At 42.5% G+C, this 16,991-nt stretch overlaps 2 protein-coding genes across 2 annotated transcripts in view; one reads left to right on the top strand and one right to left on the bottom strand.

Annotated features, from left to right (window-relative positions):
* The window catches only part of usp45 (ubiquitin specific peptidase 45), a 48,070-nt gene extending 38,664 nt beyond the window's left edge, over positions 1 to 9,406 (bottom strand). The window contains exons 1-5 of the mRNA XM_021596366.2: positions 9,103 to 9,406; positions 7,930 to 8,038; positions 7,048 to 7,217; positions 6,743 to 6,843; positions 6,327 to 6,427 (exon numbers count right to left, since the gene is read on the bottom strand). Coding sequence (XP_021452041.2) covers positions 6,327 to 6,427; positions 6,743 to 6,843; positions 7,048 to 7,217; positions 7,930 to 8,032 — 475 coding nt within the window. The 5' untranslated portion in view covers positions 8,033 to 8,038; positions 9,103 to 9,406. The remainder of the gene's footprint in view (positions 1 to 6,326; positions 6,428 to 6,742; positions 6,844 to 7,047; positions 7,218 to 7,929; positions 8,039 to 9,102) is intronic.
* Positions 9,407 to 10,841: 1,435 nt separating this feature from the next.
* Positions 10,842 to 16,690, top strand: tstd3 (thiosulfate sulfurtransferase like domain containing 3). The gene is made up of 4 exons (XM_021596363.2): positions 10,842 to 11,109; positions 11,290 to 11,475; positions 14,779 to 14,938; positions 15,548 to 16,690. Exons 1-4 carry the CDS (start codon positions 10,983 to 10,985, stop codon positions 15,603 to 15,605), a joined length of 531 nt encoding a protein of 176 aa, XP_021452038.1. The 5' UTR covers positions 10,842 to 10,982; the 3' UTR covers positions 15,606 to 16,690.
* The last annotated feature ends 301 nt before the right edge of the window (positions 16,691 to 16,991 follow it).

Raw genomic sequence — 16,991 nt, 5'->3', positions numbered from 1 at the left:
TATTTCAACCTTATAGTGGAGAAATATCAAGAAAACATGAAAATCATGTTGTCTGAACTGCCCCTTTAACAAAGTTGACATGGGTTCTCTCATTTAGTTTTGAAGAATCCCCATTTCTGTGTCATCAGCCTTGGATATCAAGCTATGGTTCTTATACTTCAAAAAATTATATTGAGCATTAAATACTGAAATATTGTGGTCATAGAGACGTTATGAGATTGTGTGCTGGTCTTAAAAAATGTAATTAAAAAAAAGTACCAGCTCAAAAAGCACAAGCAATCTATTAAACATATAGCCATTGGTTTTGGTATATGAGTAGGAGAGGTGGAAGAAAAATATAATAGTATAATAGTAATAAGTAAAGATTCCGTACAATTCTGTGCGTGTCCTTGCTGCTGCAAGTACACTAATATCAAAGAGGGGGGAAAATGACTCACTTGGATGGATGAAAATCAATACCAGAAAATAATGGGCAAAACGCAGCGAGCGCCAAGCTCTGATGCCTTTTCAAAAGAAACATTTTAATTTCCTCCACAAAGACACCCCAGCTGTGTTACAAGCCGAAGACTAGCTCCCTGAGGTCAAGTCTCCTTTTAGTGGGACTCTGGTACTTGAGCTGAAGGCCTTGTTGGTGAGAGAGTACGGTTAATAGATTTTCTTTCTTCCCTGAGCTGTTGTTGTACAAAACTATTATGGATTCAGAAAAATTCTTGCTGGGGCTCTTTTGTGCCTGGGGTCTATGGTAAAAAGAGAATACAACAACAGACTTTGCCTAAAAACCTGGCCTTCAAGCAGAAATGCAATTCACCAGCTCCCCATCTGACAGCAGCAGTTCATTTTCGCTGCAACAATGGCTGCCCGTTTTCTGTCCCTGTTTCGCCAGCCGGTGTGAAACAATCAGGTGGGAAGCACGGTGACAGGTAACGTAGAGTTAAAGGGGAAGGGATGTTGGCTGTTGGTGCCCAGCAATGTTCACACTCTGTGACCCCTCAACACTGGACCCCTGCCACCCCCACAGACTCAAAGGGACTGATAAAAAAAAAAATGTAAAAGGATCAGCGACATCGATGTGTAACTGTGCCTCGTGCAAGTTGTCTATTCCACTCAGTGAGTGGATGGGTGACAGGAAGTTATCTAGAGAGCACACCATGTTTCATGAAAAGGAATGGCAAACTCTGCCATCACAATCACAACCTCGTCATTTACGAGGGAACAAGATGGAATTTCAGTTCTGTGTAGTCCTGTACGCTTTGTCAAGGCTGGAGTGAGAGGAGGAATGGAGAATCTAATTGGATAGTGGTATGTTCAAACCGCAGTGCCCTTGAAGCTGGGGGAATAATACTGGAGGCTACAGCACCATTCTGTGATTTCTAAGACACAGGAAGAGAAAAAGCCCAACACAAACTCATATACCAACAACAACAAAAAAACATGATGTACCTATTCACACAATCTATACAATTCAAATCAAAATGGATATGTCACATACACGTGTTTAGCAGATGTTATTGCGGGTATAGTGAAATGCTTGTCAATTGAAGGAATGTGTGTGTGTGTGTGTGTCGAATCATTGAGTGTGTTCGTCCCTAGGAATGCGCTGCAGCTGTTGATCTCCAGCACTTCGGACTCGTTGTTGGACCCTGGCTCCCACAAGCATGCCCCACAGGCCCTTCCCAGAGGTGCTGAGACATGCAGCGTGGGACAGAGGGCACAGTGAGCTGAGGGGACTGTGGGGGGGGGGGGGGGGGGGGCTCAGCTCAGTGGCCGGACCCCACACAGCTGCTCTCGTTCTTCAGGGAACCCAGCCGGGGAGCGTCGCTCAAGCGCCTAATGCCACTAATGAGTGCGGTCATGCGGCAGAGGCGGGGAACTGGAGCATCATTCCCACATCACTACAGCCTGCCTGACTGACTGTGGTGGACCAGCCTAAGCTTAGGCATGAACACGGGGCAGGCGGGAGGATGTGGAGGTGGGGGGCGGGGGGGGGGGGGGTCGAGGAGAATGTGGCGGCCTGGTTGAGGGTGGCTCAGCTGGCTGGGGTAAGGTGGAATTGGCTTGGTCTGTACAGTTTGGGAAACGCATGGCTAGGCTACACAACCACTTTTGTGAAGGGGCAGAATCATGAAACAGTCATGGCAAGTGCAGGATTTTACTTGAAAATTCCAAGGAAATGTATCCTGTACAAGCCCCTTCACAAAAGCATTTACCAAATTGCTTATTACATCTCACTTCAATAGGAGAAAAAGCTGTACAATGAACCATCTTATCTTTACGAGTTTTCAGTTGTCACCGGTGTGGCCTCCAAACGGCAGCTTTTCATTTCAGTGATGTCAACAGTTAAGCCATAGTGTGGCCCTGACCAACATGAATGGGGAGGTCATCACAGCTTCCGTCAACTTAAAACACACCTCAGTGCGTCTTTTAATGCAGAAACGTTCTGTAACAAAGCTTTGGACATTCTTGAACCTGAAGCAAACTACGGCAAATGATTAGTTGACATATTTGCACAGCAATACCGGTTATTACACGCAACATTCTCAGAGGATTATTTTACTGATACGGAAAATTATGGTTAACAATAGGGATGTAACGACTCACCAATAAACATTTGAACCGGGTACTGATGCGTAAGACATGAGTGCATCTGTTGCAGCACAAACCGATCCAAATTAAGCATGCATCGGGCAGAAAACCGATTCAAATGTTAAGAGTCGCCTTCACTAATGGGTGTTTTTTACTCATATTGTTGTATTCCAAAAATGATTTCTTTGTTGCGACTGAACTGTTGCGTCCTCTCCTTCAGTTCAGTAGCCTACCAAACTTTTATGCATGTAAGTGCATATGACTGTCAGATAACAACTGTGCACACTGTGCTGTATTAGTTGAGTGACAACCATTGTAGATTGTTGGGTTATTGTTACCAAATGCACTGCAGACAATTGTGTTTTACCGGAGTTGTGTAGCCTATGGGAGTGGAAGCAGCAACTCAGATCCAACTGCTGATTGGCGTTTTCAATCATTCAGATTTGATTTAGATTGTTCAGGTTCCTCATAAGAAATAGTTTTGCTTTAAAGTGTCAGTGTAAAAATGACCAAATACATGAACAGGGTCATTTCATAAAGGACAGCAATCATTTCGTATTCATTGGTCTGAGCTTAAATTCCAAACGGTCTAAACCAGGGTTCCCCAACTGGCACCCCCAAATTAATTCGGAATATTTCTTTCATTAAAAAAAATGATATACATTACTTTAGAATCTTAGACCTGAGATGCAAAAACTCCCAAATGTAATGTCCCAAGAAGGAAGTTACCCTATCTAAATAATGCAAAAGTTACATTTTAACCTAATTCATGCGGAGAGAGAATGCAGGAGACAATCAACTAATAAAGCAGGCTGCAGGAACATTTTGTTGTGCTGCTGAAACGTAAAGCTACAACCGCAGTGCAATCAATAGGTGGTGAACAGTGCCTGGTGCTGATAATATAGTTAATATGTTATGCAAGTGTTGCACAGCAACATATGGAGAAAAACAACACCAGTCGAGTAATTGATTTCAACAATAATCTTCATTTTAATTAACAAGAGTGCTTTAATTGGAGTCTATTTCTTCCCGAGCCTATGCCTATATAAAATAACTTAACTGGCTGAGGTAGGCTTAAACTGTGAGGCTTAACAGCATCTTTCGCAAATATTTTTCCTGTTGTTGTTGTTGCTTAAATAAAACCATTTTAAGAAAAAAAGGCAATGTGTGTCTGAATGTCTGTATCGGGATAGCCTGTTCCAGTAACGACAGAATAAACAGAAAATACTGACAGCTTGAGACCTAAATATCCCTGGATAAGCACTCGTGATAATGTTAGTATTTTCTAAATACAGTCATACAGGCCACTAAGTTACTTACTCAATCAGAAAAGTTGTATTTCCCTCAGATACGATCTTGTGGATGTCAGGTGAGATGGATGTGATTTTGACCTCAATTGACTTATGTGAAAGCCGGTTCCTGTCGTGAGTCTATATTGCGTGAGGTTATATTGCGTACATAGAAGAAAATGAGGACTAATACAGGTGTAAGTCGATCCAAACATTGTTAGCACATAAAACGCGAGTATCTTTATTGTGCTGTATTCCTCTGAGCATGCCACCCAAAACGCACACAAGGACTCGCGTTCCTGAGCGCATCCCTGATTTGGCTCGATGTCTGGAATTCATTCAGCTCAGTTTGCATTGCGGCCTCATCCAGAGAGGGTATCGTTTTCTTAGCAAGGGAGGAGTATTGTCCACCTGGGTGGACTGTGAGAGGATCAAGTACAAATGCAATATCTTCGGACATGCTGTAGTCTTCAAATCTGGTGGAGAAGTTGTCCCTCGGCTGCTTGATGAAAGCTCCCATCACCTCTGTGACTATACTGCGGCCTGGTTCCACGGCCTGTCGTTTCTTCAGTGTGCTGAAGTGCAGTAGCCTTCCGGGTGACAAGTCCGGAAGGCTACAAGTTTTTCCACCATGTCCATGACAGTTTTCCCTCTTCCTTGTAACTACAGATTTAACCTGTTTAAGTGACAAAATATGTCCGCCAAAAATGCAGTGTGTGTAGCTTACAGTTATGGCTTCAATGTTTCTGCGTCTGGCCTCTGTCTGGGGCGGGAAGGCCACTTTGAAAGTTCCATGCTTAGATTTATAATGACGTCTGAGATTGAATTATCTCATTGCAAAATAAGACACACTGGCTTGGCATTGGGAAAATACGGTAAGATGAACGCATATCTCCTTACATTCTTCCCTGAAACTTCCATTTTCACTATCCACCTTTCTTTTGATACTTTTTGAGAGCGACATATTCTCTTGCGACCAAGCTAATTGTTCTGAACAAATGTTGACGTTAGAAAAAGTGTAGTCTACAATAGGCTCCGTAGACCTGTTTTCCCCCACCAATCAACCTACAGAGAAAGACTAAAATAAATGAAGAGGGTCATGGTGATTTTATGAGCGTAATCTGATCAAAATGATTATGTTAATGTCACTGAATTTATTATGTACTAATCAGATGTGTTAAAAATGTTGTTCAATTCGTAGTGTAGGCCAATTAATTGTGCAAATATTATATACAAATTATGTTCTGGCCCGCAGACTTAGCTCAGAAACAAAACTTGGCACAAGGCCTAACCTAGTTGACGAACCCTGTCTAAACCATTCACTTTCAAGACAGGGTAAAATCCAAAGCTGCATAATATTAATTGGCTAAATACCATGCTAATTTCTAAATATAAATATTGACATAGTACTAGCTCAAAACATGTTGAATCTGTAAAAATGACAAGTTAATCAGTGGGTGATGTCATTTCAGATAAAAAGTTGGGGGGGACAAAAAGCATACATTTCCACCACCCCTAATCTGATAGTGGGGTGGTAGATGCTCAGTCTGGGCTCAACTGCCTATACACACCTTTGACATGGTCTCACACACACACGGGGCCACTCAGCTTAGAGAAGTAACCGCAGACAGATCCAGATCAGAGAGGCCCAGTCCCTGAGCTCCCTTCAGCAGCAGATATTTAAATAAAAATGTGTTCATGCAATACATTTTAGTGCATCGAATCGCATCACATCATTTTGTTCCCCTAATCAAACCGAATCGCACCGAATCGTTTCAAACTAAAACGTATCGTTCCTGAATCATATCGGAGCCCATGCAGCTCGATGCGTATCGAATCTTTCATGAAAGAAGAGATGCACATCCTTAGGTAACAATTTTATGGGCCACAGTTTCAAAGAAAAAGGTGTCTGGATTCTGGAATCCAAAAAGCCTTGGCCACCAGGGGGAGTTGGTGTGTTGCACTCAACTCCACACCTTCAGGTGAACATCAATGGAGTTACAGGCACCAATGTAAGTTTATAGAGAAGAGTCTCCACAGAGGGTTTCTGCATTCAGTAATAACCTATATCTCTATGTATTAGCACATATAGTAAAAACCAATAGCAATTGCACTCAAAATACATAGAAGTGAAAGGAAGCTGAAATTGCTTCTTGGAAATCTAGGCTCTAGCCTAGAAGATAGAATAGTTTTTTTGAATAGTGGTTCTCATTTATTCAATTCTTCAGCTTTTCATTCAGTCCAGCGCCTTTGTCAAGGCCAAGAAACGTCAATAATTCAATTTGAAAAAGAAGTGTGAGTTGTAGCAGCACCTTGTGCGGCATCACTGTTTACCCACCCTTTTTCATTTCAGGTGGTAGGTAGCCTGCTGTTCCCATGGTCTACACATAAATATACCTCAAATGTATCACCTTTCATTGAGTGGCTGGCCTTGTCAGGTGTTGAACGTGTTACCTGAGGCTGCCTTGACAGAGTGCTTTTGTAGGAAGTCCAGGGTCTGGGCCAAAGCCTTCTTATTGCAGTGAGTGGAGAGCTCTTCGTTACATTCAAAACACCTGTGAACAAATTGGAGAGAGAGCGAGAGAAAGAGCAACAAACACAGCCATCAGCTTACTGATATGAAATTGTCATTATTTTAGGTGGTGTGAATAACTACCGCTCACAACATTTACTGGAGATTCTGAGGCAAAATGTAGGCAAAATGTAAATATTCAAATAACTTTTCAGTTCAAGATCCTCTGCCTACAGTGAAGACAAAGGGATAGTGCTACATCAGCCTATTTGGAATGGCAGAATGGCTGTAAAAAAAACAAAACAATTGTCGTCCTGTTATAATCTGTACGTTCCATGTGTTGCTGTAGGGTCCTCACCAGGCCTTCCAGGTGCCGAGGCTAACGGTGATGCAGTGGGACTCAGGGTGGAGGGTTTGGTGATGCTTGGTGGAGTGCTGGCTCTCTGACTGGCTACAGCCCTGTGAAAGGGGTAAAAGTCACTGGATCACCATTTCTTAGATAGGCTACCACCATCCATACTCTTTGCCGGTCAGATTGTTACAAATGAAACGAACAGTGTTTCATTTCCAAATCGCATGTCAAGTGCAGCAATTCATACATCAACATACTGATAGAACCTTCATCCTCCCACCTTAGATAAAATATTTCAAAGCCAAGCTCACCTGGAAGCCGCACTTGAGGCATACGAGGATGTCGTGGCCACTGGCTGGCTCTCCATCTATCATAGTCCTTTCCCTCAGGCAATCTGAACACATCGACCACATGCTCGAGGTCACCGCCTTCTTGACTGAGCTCAGGTCCACCGCCTTGCTGACATGCTGGCAGGTCAGCTCTGAGGAGCAAGAAGTCACATTGATGTTGCTCGCTAACCCAGCATCTACAAATCCCTTAATGACCATGATTTACAATATATGTCAAATAAAGGCATAATCTGAACTACATGAGTCCCCTGCCATAGAATTAATCAGACATGATTGGACTATCCATTACTAGAGCAGAGACTTATCTCCCTCACCAACTTTAAACATCTGCTATCTGAGCAGCTAACCGATCGATGCGGCTGTACATAGTCCATCGGTAAATAGGCCACCCAATTTACCTACCTCATCCCCATACTGTTTCTATTTATTTACTTTTCTGCTCTTTTGCACACCAGTATCTCTACCTGCACATGACCATCTGATAATTTATCACTCCATTGTTAATCTGCTAAATTGTAATTATTCGCCTACCTCCTCATGCCTTTTGCACACAATGTATATAGAGTATTTTTTTTCTACTGTGTTATTGACTTGTTTATTGTTTACTCCATGTGTAACTCTGTGTTGCTGTCTGATCACACTGCTATGCTTTATCACGCGATTTGATTTGATTTGATATCTTGGCCAGGTCGCAGTTGTAAATGAGAACTTGTTCTCAACTAGCCTACCTGGTTAAATAAAGATGAAATAAAAAATAAAAAAAGATTGGGTCAATTAAACTTTTTTAGGCAGCCAATATAGAAACATGTTTTTTTTCCATCACAACAGGGAGCATGATCTTACCGCTAACTTCGTCCGACGACTCTTCATCTCGAGGCTTCCTTGGCTTGTTAGTCCGCTTAGTCATGCCGACGACTTTCAACGAGAAGGGATCCTTTAGCCGCATCTGTAGCTGTAGATTGGAGAGACATAGGAATATCAGTACCACTCTGGGGTTTAAGCAGTGCCCAAAACTGACCGGGCCAAGAGAAAACATTGAAGGCAAATCTAAGAGCTTTGCTGCATGATTTAGTGTAGGGCTGGGCAACTCTAACCAACTCAGTGGCCTTGTGATTTGAGTGTCCACCTGAGATTGGAAGGTTGGGATTTCGATCCCTGACCGAGTCATACTAAAGACAGTAAAAATGGCACCCAGCATTAAGGAGATAGATTGGGAGTAAGGACCTGCAATAGACTAGCATCCCGTCCAGGGGATATACTTGTTCATTAAGCTGCCTCACGCTACAGAAACAGGAGATCTGCTCTTATGAGCCGCTCTAACTCGTGCAAGGTTACTTACTTACTGGGCATCTCTGGCATTGACGGGCTGCTGTACGTGCAGGCTTTTGTTTCCGCCCAGCCCAACACAACACCAGATTCAAAGAATCACATAGTCATGGTCTTGAATGGCCGCCACAATTAGAATTAGTTGAATATAGTGTGGTTAAGAGCTGTAGAGAGGCAAGACTGATGATGCCTGGCCTCCAGACTGAACTAACGTTTGGAGGGCACAGTCACACACACAATAATCTAAACGACAATAGCTGAAATCTTTTGTTCTGTAGAGATATCGACAATGGTTCATTCAGCTAATTTATAAAGTCACCAACTTCAACATGATGCAAAAGCATATGACACAGCTCTATTTTGTAGGCCATAGCTACAAAAACAGACAATAATACTTTTAATTGTGTTTTACAAATCTATTTTAACTGGGTTACACTTAATATAACAATATAAAACCAAGTCAAGCCACCGTGACGTTTAGCTAACGCAGTACATGACAAGTTAACTAACGTTACAGGTAGCTAGCTAACAGTTACTAGTACTGTCAAAGGGGTCGCCATATAGACTAACGTTAGCTAGCTAAGTTAACTTGGGAGTTCGTGGTTTTAAACGCGTTTTGCTACTAGCTGGCATACCACATTGCCTCTGATGATTTAAAAAATATGTTGTTGCTAACGTGAAACAACTCACCTATTTTTTTTCCCCCTGAAACTGGTCAATGAGCTAGCAAGTTAGCTAGCTAGCTAATATGTCAACACACTGCAGTGTCGTATCTTATTTCAAACGATTGAGAACTGTATTGTATGTCATACAAATCAAGAAACTCAAAAGTCCACAAAATACTTGTAGCTAGTGTTCAAAACGCTAAATACAGTTTCAGTTATAAACTTGACTTTCTAAAACGATTGGGAACATCGAGAACTACCATCTGAACCCACAAAAAGTCAAATTGGTGAACTCAACATGTGACGCAATATGGTGGCTCGTTCAGGTTAAACACAGCTAGCAGGAAAAGCAGAGTTATGATGGTAGTAAAGTAAATTATGGAGCTATATTCTTATGAAAATGTGTATGCTTGTGTAAACATACGACAGATTTGATTTGAGAAGTGCGTTTTACTGTCTTTGGTGTGATATGTACACTTTGGTGCACGCGCAATGTTGCGCGTTTGTTTTGCAGTTGTTTTGCCCGTTCTGGGATTGAACAATTTTGCATCTGAAGAGGTACATTTAGCTAAACCTAAACCTTTTCCTAACCTTATCCTCATTATCGTAACCTGCCACGTTAATTATCCTAAACGGCTACATTAATTCTCATAAGCTGCTACATTAGTTATCTTAACCTGCTATGTTAATATTTGGTTATTCCGATATTCATTACAGTTTAAAATGTTCAACAAGTAAAAATGACAAATAATCAACTATTCAATCTATAAGTAATCAATTAAATTAAAGCAAACCAAATGATCATCCAATCAAACAAAAGTAAAGAGAAAAAAAAGCAAAGAAATCAATGAATAAAAAAAAGGAATGAGACAAATCTGCCAGTCAATTCAGTCCACAATGTGTCTTTGGGGAGGGGAAGGTTGAGCTGACAGTTGCTGGATGAAGGTGGCAATTCTGGTTGGTCAGTGCTGTGTCCAGGGTTGATGCTGGTGTTGGGCCTGGGAAAAGGAAAACCTGGGTTGGTGTTGGGGCCAGGTTAGAAATTGTGGTGGTATCAATGTTGGAAGCCCAGGGGTTGGTGTTGGGACTGTGGTTCTCTGAGAAAACAGGAACCCAGCACCCGGAACTGGGGCGGGGTCAGGATCTGTAGAGGGGAGGAAAGACAACCTGAAGGGCAAGCAGACACAAGGGAGCCCTAGACCTGGAGGTCAATTGTGGCACTCCCCCTGTGGTCTGCTTGCTCCGGGTGAAGGTCTGGTGTTTGTTCCCTCCGCACTTCGTCAGGTGGTCTGGTGCTGGGACGGCCAATGGTATCTGGATTGGTGCTGGGACTGGTTCTGGATCTGCAGAGGGGAAGAAGAACAACCTGAGAAGCAAACAGGCACAGGAGCCCTAGACCTAGGGGTCAGTGATGGATTTACACCCATAACAGTACGCTCGCTCCGGGTGACATTAAGCCATGGTGCACCTGGCTATGGCTGGTCTAACCAGTAATGGAGTGCTGATGTTACGCTCATCACTGTTGATCCACCAACTGATGTTTTTTTGTAACGCCCACTTTCAGGCACACACCAAGTATGCAATTACCCATACGTTCTCTGCCTGAGTAGGGTATTTTAGTTTTGAAGGACTGAAGGGTTGGGAAAGTATATATTTTTGTTACTTTTTTTGTTGTTGAAGTGCGTGTGGATCAATGTACATTTTCGCCTCCCGTGTGGAGTTGAATTTTCTTTTGTAAGCATTTTACCCCCGACCAGTTGGTGGCGCAATACACCTTTTGAGTGTTGTTCGTCATAAAACCCAAAGAAGAAGAAGAAAACAACAGCGCTGTCGCAGTCAATACAGTAGTGTCCTTTTGAGTTTTGTTTTGAAACCTTTGATTTAGTTTCATGTGTAAATATTGACATGGCTCAGAAAGCTTGTTCGAGGCTTGCTGCAGCTATTCCATGGCTTTTAGCAAACCGAAATGTCATTCCAGCCTCACGAAGAGCGCTGTCAAACACATTCGGTACTCACTCCCGATGTGCATCATGTAAGTCTGCTTTGCATGGGTTGAAATGAATAACTAGTCTTATGGCTGTTTAATCAGCGAAGTTGAAAACGTGAGGCTTAATTGTAAACTTTTGTAGTGAGTCTTTTACACTATAAAACTCATTCAAAATGTTTTTTTTTTCTGCTCACTAGTAAACAACCGTTGTTTTATATCTTTCAGATATCCATGTCACCCACAAAGTGTACGTGTTACGTAGTTTCAGCTCATCCCCATTGCCAGAAACTGATGTCTCTTACGAACAATTAAAGAAACTACTCGCTACCCGAACAAGTGTGGTAATAGATGTCCGGGAGCCGTGGGAACTCCGAGAGTACGGAAACATCCCGGGGTCAATCAACGTACCTCGTGAGTTATCCTTTTCATTATGACCTGTCTCGTGACATAAACCTCTAAAGAACAAATCTGCATATTGTAAAATGTGCTGCAACATGGTACAATATGACGTAGAGTTTGATCTGAAGCCATTCTTGTGATTGTTTTTGCTATCCATTGTAAATAATGTTTGTGGGCCTATGTAGCCAAATTACATCTCAAATCAAATGTTATTTGTCACATGTGCCGAATACAACAGGTAGACTTTACAGTGAAATGCTTACTTACAAGCCCATAACCAACAATGCAGTTTTAAGAAAATACCAACAAAAAAAAGTAACAAATAATATATATACAGAGGGTACCGGTGCAAAGTCAATGTGCGGGGGCACCGGTATTGAGGTAATATGTACATGTAGGTAGAGTTATTAAAGAGAGAGAGAGTAGTTATTAAACAGAGAGTAGCAGCAGTAGCGTAGAAGGGGGGGACAATGCAAATAATCTGGGGAACCATTTGATTAGTGGTTCAGGAGTCTTATGGCTTGGGGGTAGAAGCTGTTTAGAAGCCTCTTGGGCCTAGACTTTGTCGCTCCGGTACCGCTTGCCGTGTGGTAGCAGAGAGAACAGTTTATGACTAGGGTGGCTGGAGTCTTTGACTATTTTTAGTGCCTTCCTCTGACACCGCCTGGTATAGAGGTCCTGGATGGCAGGAAGCTTGGCCCCGGTGATGTACTGGGTCGTTCGCACTACCCTCTGTAGTGCCTTGCGGTCGGAAGCCGAGCAATTGCCATACCAGGCAGTGATGCAACCCGTCAGGATGCTCTCAATGTGCAGCTGTAAAACCTTTTGAGGATCTGTTGACCCATGCCAAATCTTTTCAGTCTCCTGTGGGGGAATAGGTTTTGTCGTGCCCTTTTCATGACTGTCTGGATGTGCTTGGACCATGTTAGTTTGTTTTTGCGATGTGGACGCCAAGGAACTTGAAGCTCTCAACCTGTTCCACTCCAGCCCTGTCGATGAGAATGGGGGCATGCTTGGTCCTTCTTTTCCTGTAGTCCACAATCATCTCCTTTGTCTTGGTCACGTTGAGGGAGAGATTGGTGTCCTTGCACCACCTGGTCAGGTCCCTGACCTCCCTATAGGCTTTCTCATCATTGTCGGTGATCAGGCCTACCACTGTTGTCATCAGCAAACTTAATGATGGTGTTGGAGTCGTGCCTGGCCATGCAGTCATGAGTGAACAGGGAGTACAGGAGGGGACTGAGCACGCACCCCTGAGGGGCCCCTGTGTTGAGGATCAGCGTGGCGGATGTGTTGCTACCTACCCTTACCACCTGGTGGTGGCCCATCAGGAAGTCCAGGATCCAGTTGCAGAGGGAGGTGTTTAGTCCCAGGGTCCTTAGCTTAGTGATGAGCTTTGAGGGCACTATGGTGTTGAACGCTGAGCTGTAGTCAATGATTAATGTTCTCACATAGATGTTCCTTTTGTCCAGGTGTGAAAGGGCAGTGTGGAGTGCAATAGAGATTGCACCATCTGTGGATCTGTTGGTGCCGTATGCAAATTGGAGTGGGTCTAGGGATTCTGGGATAATCGTGTTGATGTAAGTCATGACCAGCCTTTCAAAGCATTTCATGGATACAGACGTGAGTGCTACGGGGCGGTAGTCCCTGTACCCAAGAACACTAAGGTAACCTGTCTAAATGACTATGTGGGTCTGCTTAAAACATGTTGGTATTAGACTCGGACAGGGAGAAATTGAAAATGTCAGTGAAGACACTTGCCAGTTGGGAAGCGCATGCTCGGAGTGCACGTCCTGGTAATCTGTCTGTCCCTGCGGCCTGCAGAGAGCGTGGCATGATCACACAGTCCTCTGGAACAGCTGATGCTCTCATGCTTATTTCAGTGTTACTTGCCTTGAAGCGAGCATAGAAGTTATTTAGCTCGTCTGGTAGGCTCGTGTCATTGGGCAGCTCTCGGCTGTGCTTCCCTTTGTAGTCTAATAATTTGCAAGCCCTTCCACATCTCACGAGTGTCTGTGCCGGTGTAGTACGTTTCGATCTTAGTCTTTTATTGATGCTTTGCCCGTTTGATGGTTCGTTGGAGGGCATAGTGGGATTTCTCATAAGCTTCCGGGTTAGTGTCCTGCTCCTTGAAAGCGGCATCTCTACCCTTTAGCTTAGTGTGAATTTTGCCTGTAATCCATGGCTTCTGGTTGGGGTGTGTATATTTTTCCCTCTGGTTGCACATTTAACTTGGAGATGGAAATGAGGTAAAACTGATTTTAAGTTTCCCTGCATTAAAGTCCCCGGCCACTAGGAGCGCCGCCTCTGGATGAACCTTTTCCTGTTTGATTATGGCGGTATGATCATATGTAATCAGTCATGCTGTTTTATATGTTCTATTTTATCTGTAAATCCACCAATGAAGTCCAGCCATGATTACAGACACCTATGTGTGTCCTTTCAATCTACTGTATACATGTGCACTTTGTGATGGGGGTCGTAAAAGGCCACTCTTAAATGTGCAGTTTTGTCACACAATGCTACAGATGTCTACATTTTAAGGGAGTGTGCAATTAGCATGCTGACTGCAGCAATGTCCACCAGACCTGTTGCCAGAGATTTTAAAGTTAATTTCTCTACCATAAGCTGCCTCCAACGTTGTTTTAGAGAATTTGGCAGTACATCCAACCGGCCTGACAACCGCAGACCACATTGTAACCACACCAGCCCAGGACCTCCACATCCGGCTTTTTCACCTGCGGGATCATCTGACCAGCCACCCAGACAGCTGATGACACTGAGGAGTATTTCTGTCTGTAATAAAACCCTTTTGTGGGAGAAAGTCTGGGCCTGGCTCCCAAGTGGATGGGCCTATGTCCTCCCAGGTCCACCCATGGCTGCGCCCCTGCCCAGTCAAGTGAAATCCAGAGATTAGGGCCTAATTAATGTATTTCAATTGATTGATTTCCTTATATGAATTGTAAACATAGTAAAATCATTGAAATTGTTGCATGTTGTGTTTTTATATTTTTGTTCAGTGTATATATAAACTTGTGACCCACTGTGTTATCCTGATGGAGATGGTTAAAACGTTGGTTATTAAATTATTGCATCTGCACTCCTAGTGTGTGCCGCTCACCATTTCTTTTACAATATGATTTTCTGGCACAAAAACAAATACATTTCATAGCAAACAAAAACTTTATGATATGGCAACTTCTAGTAGCTCTCGTGGACTTCCACCAACCTCTTTGACATTCCTAGGACACTGTTAGGGACATGCTCTTTATGCCTCAGTTCTGTTGTATACTGTTCTTTTCCATTCCATTGCAGTGGGACAAGTGAACCTTGCCCTCCAGCTGAACCCTGAGGAGTTCAAGGAGAAGTATGGTGGAGACATGCCCCAGCCGACAGACCACATTGTCTTTTCTTGCCTGGCTGGGATCAGGAGCCAAAAAGCCCTAGACCAAGCCGTCTCTCTAGGATATAAAGAGTGAGAGACTGCATTATCCACACACTACTAGTAGTACCATACTATACATTGCAGGCCTATATCATATTGACATAAAATGCATAGGCTAGAAATAACTTCTCACTTTAGAGATTTCCTCAAGTCATGCTTTTTCATGCTATAGAAAATACAATTCAGCTCTTGACTTCATTTTGTTTAAGGCCCATTTAGGGAACTCCCTGTTTTACTTCACTTTCTTACACAACTGTGCTTTACCCAGCATGCTCAGCACCATGGGGAAGTCCCACATACAGTACCAAAACATCTGATCAAGTACATGGAAATATATATTTTTTTATGCTGTAGTTGTGAAAAACAGGGACTGTTTCATTATATCGGTTTTTATTTAACCTTTATTTAACGAGGCAAGACAGTTAAAAACAAATTCTTATTTACAATGACGGCCTAGGAACAGTGGGTTAACTGCCTTGTTCAGGGGCAGAACGACAGATTTTTACCTTGTCAGCTCGGGGATTCGATCTAGCAACCTTTCGGTTACTGGCCCAATGCTCTAACCACTAGGCTTCCTACTGCCCAGTTCTATAAACATTAATTGCTCACTTATTCTCTTCTTTTTCTCTCTCTTTCTAGCGCACAACACTATGCAGGTGGATGGCAAGATTGGGCAAAATGTGAACAGGAAAGCTGATTGTCTGGGAGGCTCAAGAATTGTGCCATTCTTGGAAGTCATTTTGCTTAATCATACCAGAAGTTTTAATGTTTTATTTAATCAATCAAGATTGCGCTGACATTTCAGATTATTATGGAAGGTAATCCATAAATAGCCAATTTTGCTTTATATCATTAAAGAGGGAATGTACACAGCAAATTGACCACTGTTACCTGTTGATTCAAGTGAAATTGACTGTGGTTTAAAATAAACCCATTGTTGGGTGTTAATAACCAGTTTGTGGAACTTGTGGAATAGACTCCGGATAGAATGCAGTTTTAACCAATCAGAATCTAGGATTAGATCCACACGTTGTATAAGTAATCAACTCCAAATGATAATGTTTTTATTGGTGGAGTATGTCGCTGTGAACCTTGTACTTTGTGCAGGGTACCGTAGGTAGCTGATATGGTAATATAGGATATGTTTTGGCTTCAGATTGTATCTGAGCTAAGTTCAGCAGTGCACAACATTGTGACACATTCAGATAGAAATATATTGTGTAGGACAGACCTGATTCTCTGTCTGCTTATCCATCAGTCTTACAAACACTATGAACTGGAAAAACAATCAAGCCTTAAATGTCTGTACTAAAAATCTCTACCTGGTACAGCCAGAAGAGGATGGGCCCAACCCTCTGAGCTGTATTTTTCTCTAGGTTTCTTCCTAGGTTTTTTCTGTCAAGGGAGTTTGTTCTGGCCACTGTGATTCACTTCAGCTTGCTCTTTGGGATTTTGGCAGGTAACTGGTAAAGCACTATGACAACTGCTGTTGTAAAAGGGGCTTTATAAAATAAACTTGATTGACATGCAGAATAAAGAATGATATCTATTTGTGACATTTCTATCTGCAGCGTTCCACAATGTTTGCCTACTCAATGTGTTCCAGGTCTCTGCTGTCAAGTAAATATGAGCATTGGTGAATACAACATGCTGTGTTGAAGGCTAAGTTATTGGATATAATATACTGTAGATAGGTAGGTTGTTGCTGCATATACTGATCAAATACACAATATGTTATTTAACTTCTGTATGAAATGAAATAAACACACATTGAATTAAAATGTCTCTTAATTGTCAAAAAGGTTTTCTGAGGATCGAGTAGTGGAAACTAGGCAAATTCTATAACAAGGTACAAAGAACATTATTTACTATTATTTACATGTTCTCATGAAATAACAGACATGGCCATATGATATGCTATATAACTGAATTAAATTAGGATATTTGTCTGCTATGAAAAAGGTATTGGTAACTTAATCCCTGCCATGTAGAAAGCTGGTGCACTGGGGTGATATACTGTATGTAATAACTACTTGAAATAACCAATACCTCTCCATATGAATTTGCCACATAACCTCCAGGA

The sequence above is a fragment of the Oncorhynchus mykiss genome, chromosome 3, assembly GCF_013265735.2.
Source record: "Oncorhynchus mykiss isolate Arlee chromosome 3, USDA_OmykA_1.1, whole genome shotgun sequence".
Taxonomy (NCBI): Eukaryota; Metazoa; Chordata; class Actinopteri; order Salmoniformes; family Salmonidae; genus Oncorhynchus; species Oncorhynchus mykiss.
This window is presented reverse-complemented; position numbering and strand designations above follow the sequence as displayed.